The following is a 9,594-nucleotide window of genomic DNA, read 5'->3' on the forward strand; positions in this document are numbered from 1 at the left end:
TAGTACCACTTATCCCTTGTTGGCCCGTCTATAGCACTACTAGCTCCTTGTTGAATTGTATGCAGTACCACTAGCCCCTTCGTTGAACTGTTTGTAGTACCACTTATCCCTTGTTGGCCCGTCTATAGCACTACTAGCTCCTTGTTGAATTGTATGCAGTACCACTAGCCCCTTCGTTGAACTGTTTGTAGTACCACTTATCCCTTGTTGGCCCGTCTATAGCACTACTAGCCCCTTGTTGAACTGTTTGTAGTACCACTAGCCCCTTCGTTGAACTGTTTGTAGTACCACTTATCCCTTGTTGGCCCGTCTATAGCACTACTAGCTTCTTCTTCATCGGTTTGTAGTACCTTTCGTTCCTTATTGGATTGTTGTATCTCCACTAACTCCTTGTTGGCTTGATCGAAGCACCACTAGTTTCTTGTTGAATATTTCTAGCTTTTAGTCGATATCTTTGTAGAAATATAAACAATGAATAAAGAAAGCTAGCATACAAATAGTTATTGAATGTTAACTTTTTCTGTATATTTCACGCATCTACATATTTGATATATTTAAAATTGCTTAGGTATTTTTTATATATATTTTTTCCTTTGCAGTACAAGCGGCGAGCATACGATCTTCCAGATGGAGCTGAGTTACTTGTTGGAAATATTCAAACTACGTTTTCGTGCCCTGGGGATGGCTATTATGCTGACGTGGACAACGACTGTAAGATATTCCACGTTTGTCATACGGTCACTCACGCTAATGGTAAATCGGAGGTTCAACAGTGGAGTTTCCTGTGTGGAAACCTTACGTTTTTTAACCAGTTGACCCTAACCTGCGGTTTTGCAGATGAAGTGGTACCGTGTGTTAACTCTACATACTTTTTTTATGTTAATGGTAACATCGGCCTTGAAGACACTCTCTTCCTGACAGAGCAGGACATAGAAAAGGCAGCTCCGTCACTGGGAAGAAGTCTTCCGATATCCAACAGGAAGCCTCGTATAGAAGATTCTGCTTCTGTCCTTGCTCCTGCTCCTGTCCCTCTCCCTGCTTCTCCTCCTCCAGAGAAACAACCAGAAGTAGTAGTTGTAAGCGAAACAACAGAAAAAGAGGAACCGCAAGAAGAAAACGGCGAATAACGTTAGATAGAAAAGCAGGCATGGAAAAAATATATAAAAAAGAGCAAGATTTCTCTGCTTGGTGGCTTAGGAATTGGTGAATATCAAGAAATGGGTTTTGATCTTTTAATTACATTAATCTTGGTGGAGGAGGGAAGCACGCTGACTAACTTATATAGAATATTTTGTTATTATACGCGAGAAGTTTCGCCACATGTTTGTATATAGGTTGATTGTGAATAAACCTACTCTATTCAAGTGATTTACGGAGAAATGTATGTTATCTTTCAATTGTTAGAACATCTGTATAAATACATTTACACACACTACAGTTATATTATAACAAAACTGAAACAAAGAACGTCAAAAGAGCATTAGAAGGAAGAACTACACAACGAGATTACTTTCATAAAGCAACCATAATTAAAGCAAAGCTCAGAGTTTGCACAACAATGTAATATACGATTTACAGTAATTTAAGGAAAATGTTGCTATAGTGTAAAATGAAATGTTAGAGTATAAAATTATTAATACTGGTATGCAGAGAATTATATTAAAACTATTTTGAATATGCCTATAAGCAAGTCACATTACAATCACAGCTGATATTAAGTTGTGGGGTCACGTCATGTATCGGAACAACATTTTGATATTGTTTGGCGTTATGTAGTTGGTGTGACGCCATCAAAAATTGATTGCTTTTTGGAAGAGTATGTAACAACCCTTTCCAATGCAAAATACTCATACACTCAGGTCATAAAGATGTGTTCAGATTGAGGATTTAAAACTTAGAAGACGGGTATACCCCTTGAACTGAAAGACATTAAAAAGCAAAGGAACATTTATCAATTTGGGAAACTAGGACCACACAGAAAGAGACCTGCAAGATTTGATTATTGATTCCACTATTGGGCAAAACAGCGAAACTTTTCTTAATAGAATAATGCATAATAAAAAATATCTTAAGGAAAGAGTGAAAACAAAATCTTTACAAATAAGCTAATAAGGTATATTTGGAGAAATGAATTTTGTCTATTGTTACATCCTTAAGCATTCTTTTGTTTGAAAACAATGATATACGATGATTATAATTTTACTCGATAATGAATAAAGGATTCAAACATATCACATGTTTTACATTTTCAAATAGGTTATTCTTTCACTCATGTAAAAACTCCAATATGTTTTAACCAGACATTTCTATAGGTACACAATGTTGCTGTACTTCCATAGGACTGCATATAGATTTCAGCTTATTTTAATTTATGTTCATATTTTTCATTTAATTATGCTGCATGCGTTCTATAAAGGCAGATGGATGTTTCTGTAGATGGAAGTGTTACGAACATACAGTAAGTAGTATATGATTTTCATTTCTATATTTAATTTGTATGACACACTTTTTTGAATTTTCTGAAATTTTATATATGTATTTGTTTATTTGTTTCTAATTAAGCACAAAGCTATAAAATGGACTATCTGTGCTCTGCCCACCACGGGTATCGAGACCCGATTTCTAGTGTTGTAAGTCCGCAGACATACCGCTGTGCCACTGGGGGCTATTTTATCTGTAAAACACTTATCATTAATTCATTATTTTTAATTTCTATAATTATTATATTGCATAACATCTATTTACCTTGAAAATGGCACTTATTTAAATCTCTAAATAATATACAAAATTTAATTTTCATATTTAGCTTTATAACTCGATTTGCTTCACTAAAGTTTATTTATAATTTTTTTCTAATAACTATGTTTAACCATTCGTAATGTAGAAAATTATATCCTTACCTTTCTGTAGAAATCTTCACAAATGTTTGTCTATAGCTTGTTCCTTGCTGGTTTGGAGCTTTATTCATAATGCTGGCTAATACAAGTCTCCATATAGATATGCTTCCTCAATGTATGTAAGTATCACAAACCCTAAATAAGACTCTTGTCATACATACTGAAATATTTATTCAGAAAATTTCAAGTATTAAATAAGGAATCATGATCTTAGACCAACTGTTCAGATTTGTAGCTAATCATTCATAGAAAACTTGCGAGAAAGACAACAGATTAATGCCGATGTTCATTGTTAATATGAGAATAGAGAAACCTCTTCATCAATAGAGGTGAAATGTGCAATCACTGCTTTCTCTTTCTTAGATGTGATGATCGTGAAAAGGACCTTTAAATGTGAATTGCTTAAACAAAGTTAAATTATTTTCTTCAGATTAATATCCGTTTTCTTCTCCATCATCTAGACGAATCCTCATTTGAAATACGTGATGCCTATTTCACACTATACCTACAACCCAATGTAACAATATTTACAGTATACCCTTCGTTCTCTTGAAGAAGAATAGTCAACTATTCGAAAGCGCTCGAGTTTCGGGTCTTATTTTAAGTCTATTACACTGTATATGTGATCCTTTGTGTTAACTCTTTTATAAAAAAAATAACAAAAAAATGGTATATCCAGTAGAATAAATCACCGTGAACAAAACATAAGGGACATTACCCAAAGTGATTCAATCTAATATGATCATAGAACATTCCTTAATTTAGAAACTCTACAAATATATCGTGGACTTGAAACCCATAAATGAATTGACTATCTTGTGTCGTGCTGGAAGTTTAGACAATAGAACTTTTGGCCCTCTCGCTTATAGCCTGCCACTACGTCATGTTATTATGTAGAATCTTTCAACTTAAGCAAATTCTAAGGAACACATACATTTAACACATTTTTTATTCCTAGTAGCAATGTCCTGTGAAAGTAAGTCAATAACATTTGATGCATCTGTTATTTTGCTGATTATTTTTACGTATTTTTAGGATAAGAATATAAAACGTTCTGGACAAATTATTTGATAACTGCATATTAGTTCATTAAATTCATTCTGTAAGATTTTAGTCTGTAGGCTCATAAAAAGTAGTTTATGCACTATTTTAAATTTCAAAACAGATATTTTCCTCACATTGATATTGATACTTTGAAACAATGTTACAATAACGTGTGATGCATTATCTTTCATTTCAATTATACTTTATACAAAGATCATCAAATATTAATGGTTTTTTGGTCAGTTGTAAATAAGTGTTCTGTGTTGTTATATATCAGATGATATCTAATAGTTCTTGGTTTTAATTATTGCATAAGGTAGAACTTATACATCAGTCACAACTTGTCATAAAACTTTTGTACGTTTCTACTTCAGGTCCATTTCAGTTCAGAATGTAAGATTTTTAATATAGTTGATAAAAGAAAAAAAAATTATGTACAATTCTTGTATTTTTCTCAGTTTGTCTTACTTTACAACAGAAACATTTTACGCTCACTACTCGGTTAGATTAAACTGTGCCCGACGTACCAAACTGTGTGTGCATAATCCAGATGTGCTTCATTTTATTTCCTCTGATTGGAAAACTGTTGTAAAGGGTCGGTAAAGAAAGATGTATAAGGAAATGTTATCAGTCTTATTGCTATGCTTTCGGACGTTCCCGTAATTGAAGAAAGTCGTTGTACGTTTTCGTTTAGTTTGTTTGATTTTTTGTGACTTAAAGGAGAACCACGAAGTTGAACACCCTACTATAGGAGAGGAAAAAACAAACCAACAACAACAACAACTACGTTACCAGCCTGACTACCGTAGTGCTTGTCTACACTTTACGATTGACGCGCACCCTGACAGTCTCGGTATAATACCTCGAGGCTGCCGTTGAACATAGTTTTCTGAATATTTTTTTTTCTTTTCATCGACATTTTACGTGTTTAAACTATAACATGCTGAAGATTATTACATCTATGTATAGGTCTTGATAAGTTATATTTGTAAACAATAATAATTTTAAAATACAGATATGCGAGTTCTAGATCAAAAACAGAAAGTAGTAACTTAAAACAGAAAATAACTTCTTTATGTACTCTCAAATATTGAGAAAGAGAATTTCATGAACGTAAATCTAACTTTCTATATCGTTATGTAAAGTGCAAGTATAAATATATATTTTTTTCCTGACTGTTAAGTTCAGTGATGTACAAAATCCATTCTTCGCTGTTAGACGTATAGTGTTTGTGTGTTTTGAATTTCGCGCAAAGCTACACGAGGGCTATTTGCGCTAGCTGTCCATAATTTAGTAGTGAAAGACAAGAGGGAAGGCAGCTAGTCATCACCACCCACCGCCAACTATTGGGCTACTTTTTGACCAACGAATAGTGGGATTGACCGTCACATTATAACGCCCTCACGACTGAAAGGGTGAGCAGATTTTGTGGGACGAAGATTCGAACATACAATTTATTTTAGTTGCAAAATATATTCTGTAAGGATAAACAATGTACAGTAAACATGATGGATTTATAAAATGTGAAAGAAAATGTCTTTTTTTTTTTCTCTTGTAGACCATATTTTTTGATCGTAAGAAATAATAAAAGCAACAAAATTCAAATATTTTATCAATAAAATGTTTATTGTTATCACAGTCATTTTACATATTTTGTTTGTTCTTATAATCTTCAAAGGTAGGATAAATGTACATTATTTTAGATAAAGTCGTTTTTTTCCTAACTTGAAGTTTTGTTAATAGATGTTTCAGTATGTGTCAAGTCTGTGACTTTACATACATATATTGATGATATTTTAATAGGCTATGATGAAATACGCCAGTTTTAAACGATGGGAAACGTGTAATGTAAGTGTCAAAGATCTAATGTCCGAAATTCCAGCACAACGGGTATATTAAAATTGGTTATAGATTTCACCTAGTATGTATTGAGTCGATATCATTAATATATGTAAATATAATCACAGCAATAACAGGTATCACACATACTGAAACATTTATTAACAAAACTTCAAAAATGACATTTGCTAATGCACTATTTGGGAAAACTACAAACATTTTAGTTTATAAAATACTGACCTATAGTACAATGTAATAATACCTGTGATACATACTTGTTCTAGTAGATGATTAGTCAAATAGAATGTACCACCGTAACCTAAACATAAGGGACATTCCCCAAAGTGATTCGAGCTGATATGATTATAGATAGTTTCTTGATTTGGAAACTCTAAAAAATATATGCACTTGAAATCCAAAAATGAATTGACTATCCGCGGTTAAGCCTAAATGTTTTTAAGCATCTCAGTTTGTTTATATTTCTAGAATGAGTTTTTTACTCCATTATTCATCACATTAGATAAATATTAATGTTAGTTTAATTACGATGAGAACGTTATCGCTGTAGTAAAACTGTATTTTAAAATCGATGTATTGGCATTCAAAAAACATTGTAAATATGGTTGTGCACAAACGTTTTATAAACAACCCAGGAGTTATACCATGTGGACCAAAGAACGTCAGTCCATTAAAAATAACATAACATTCAAACCTAAATAATAACAAATAGTACAGCCATATTAATTCACCAGAAAGCTAATAAACAAATACTGTCAGGTTAAACTATCTCCCAATTACATAAGAAAGCTAATAAATAAATATGTCAGGTTAAACTGTCATCCAAGTACACAATAAAGCTAAATAAACAAATACTGTTAGGTTAAACTGTCACCCAATTACACAAGAAAGCTAATAAATGAATATGTCAGGTTAAACTGTTATCCAATTACACAAGAAAGCTAACAAACAAATAATGTCAGGTTAAACTGTCACCCAAGTACACAAGAAAGCTAATAAACAAATAGTGTCAGGTTGAACTGTCACCCAATTACACAAGAAAGCTAATAAATGAATATGTCAGGTTAAACTGTTATCCAATTACACAAGAAAGCTAATAAACAAATAATGTAGGTTAAACTGTCACCCAAGTACACAAGAAAGCTAATAAACAAATACTGTCAGGATAAACTGTCACCCAAGTACACAAGAAAGCTAATAAACAAATATTGTCAGGTTAAACTGTCACCCAATTACACAAGAAAGCTAACAAACAAATACTGTCAGGATAAACTGTCATCAATAATACAGGCTTGCGAATTTAAACTTCATAAACGTTGTTTTAATTTTAATAACGAATTTTCCATAATTCAACTACGAAGATTTCGAAAAAAATTTAATTTTTTTTATTACGTAAGAATTTTTTTTACAAATCAGGAAGAAGAGAAACTCTTACTTAGATTAAATTATTATTTCGTGTACCACAATGAACACGTTTCATTATTACGTTTGTTAACAAAAATACAAACAAACTGAAGAACATTGATGTCAAACAAATATGCATCCTATTTTTTTGTGTTGTTGTTTGTTATTAAGCACAAAGCTACCCAAAGAGCTTTCTGTGCTCTGCCCATCACGGGTATCGAAACCTAGTTTCTAGCCGTATAAGTACGCAGACATGCCACTGTGCCATTGGGGGAGGGGGCTTTTTTGTGAGATCTACGTCTTTTAGTCTCAAAACTACATGCTGTGATATTTCTTTTATGTGCTTTTATGACGTTTTGTGAAAAATCTGTACGTGATGGAGAAAAGAGGATATCATTTTTGGATTCAGCGTAGGAGAATTATTATAGAAGATGTAAAAATTGCAAGACAATAAAACCATCGCAGGCCTATGTTACACAAAAAAGCTAACAAAAATTTACCTTCAGGTGAAACTAGTCACCCCATTAAGCAAGGAAGCTAAAAATCAAGTACTGTCATGTAAACTGTTATACAGTTTCAGAAGAAAGTTAATGCTGTCAGGATAAACTGTTACCCATTTACATCAGAAAGCTAACAAAAATTTACCTTCAGGTGAAACTGTCACCCCGTTAAACAAGAAAGCTAACAATTAAGTAGTGTCATGTAAACTGTTATCCAATTTCAGAAGAAAGTTAATACTATCAGGATAAACTGTTACCATTTATATCAGAAAGCTAACAAAAATTTACCTTCAGGTGAAACTGTCACCCCGTTAAACCAGAAAGCTAACTATCAAGTACTGTCATGTAAACTGCCACACAGTAACACAAGAAAGCTAGCAGAACAAATACTGTAAGAGTAAACTCTCATCCAAGAATGACACAAGAGACTGGTAACCAGTCAGTGGCAGGTAAAAACGTCTCACATATTTACCAACATTCACTGCTTTAGCAACTGAAATAAAGAGTTAACCCGTTTGCTTGTAAGATACTTTTGCACAATTCAAATCAACACAGTTACAAATCTGTTTCAGTAAACTGTATTCTATCTGAATGTTAGCTAGTCTTTTGTCGTGGATACCGAACTTCTGATGACGTGTACGTAGACATTTAGAAAATAAAAGGAAGAAAACGTGACTACTTTGTAGATTTCTCCGACGCATTTTGCCCTGTGTTTTGGGATCGTGTGTGCGCTGTAAGAGTGAAGGTCAAATCCTATATTTAACCATGCAAGAGAAGCTCAAGAGTTGGCAGTGATGGATACTGTTGACTAGCTCCCTCTATTTATCATATCAAAATTATGGACGGCTTGCGTTTGTGTAGTTATGCGCGAAAAGTCTAAAACATATTAACTAAACTATTTATTGAACAGATAACGCAATGGAAGTAAAAGAGCCTAGAAAACAATCACTCACAGGCGATAGCAGACATAATTATTACAAAAAACGGTAGAAAGGACAAAAAATACAAAATTATTCTAACAATCTAGGAAAAATTAAATATTCTCAAACGATACCACAACTTAATTATTTTAAGAATATACAAAACAGCTACTAGCAGGAGATCATAAATATAAAGAATATAAAACACAATCACTGTCAGGAGATACCACAATATAATTATTTTAGGGATACGAAAAACAGTTACCACTAGGAGATACCTTAACATAAATATTTTAAAAATATAAAACCCAATCACTGTCATGAGATACCACAACATAATTATTTTAACAATATGAAAAACAGTTACTACCAGGAGATGCCTCAACATATTTATTTTAAGAATATATAAAACAGCTACTACCAGGAGATAACACAACATATATATTTTAAGAATATAAAACACAATCACTGTCAAGAGATACCTCAACATAATTATTTTAAGAATATGAAAAACAGTTACTACCAGGAGATACCTCAACATATTTATTTTAAGAATATATAAAACAGCTACTACCAGGAGATACCTCAACATATTTATTTTAAGAATATATAAAACAGCTACTACCAGGAGATACCACAACATATATATTTCAAGAATATAAAACACAATCACTGTCAAGAGATACCTCAACATATTTATTTTAAGAATATATAAAACACAATCACTGTCAAGAGATACCTCAACATAATTATTTTAAGAATATAAAACACAGTTAATACCAGGAGATAACACAACAGATATGTTTTAAGAATATAAAACACAATCACTGCCAGGAGATACCTCAACATATATATTCTAAGAATATAAAACACAATCACTGTCAGGATATACCATTTTAAAATAATACTGTATATTGTTACGTCACCGTTGTTAATTGATTTTCCGTAACTTCGTGCCGACGAAACTTAAGC

The 9,594-nt window shown here is 32.5% G+C and overlaps 1 protein-coding gene across 1 annotated transcript in view; it reads left to right on the top strand.

Annotated features, from left to right (window-relative positions):
* The window catches only part of LOC111087250, a 7,731-nt gene extending 6,419 nt beyond the window's left edge, over positions 1-1,312 (top strand). Inside the window, exon 4 of the mRNA XM_022393274.1 lies at positions 600-1,312. Within this exon, the coding sequence (XP_022248982.1) occupies positions 600-1,127 (528 nt within the window). The 3' untranslated portion in view covers positions 1,128-1,312. The remainder of the gene's footprint in view (positions 1-599) is intronic.
* The last annotated feature ends 8,282 nt before the right edge of the window (positions 1,313-9,594 follow it).

This window comes from Limulus polyphemus, unplaced genomic scaffold (assembly GCF_000517525.1).
Source record: "Limulus polyphemus unplaced genomic scaffold, Limulus_polyphemus-2.1.2 Scaffold1926, whole genome shotgun sequence".
In the NCBI taxonomy this organism is placed as follows: Eukaryota; Metazoa; Arthropoda; class Merostomata; order Xiphosura; family Limulidae; genus Limulus; species Limulus polyphemus.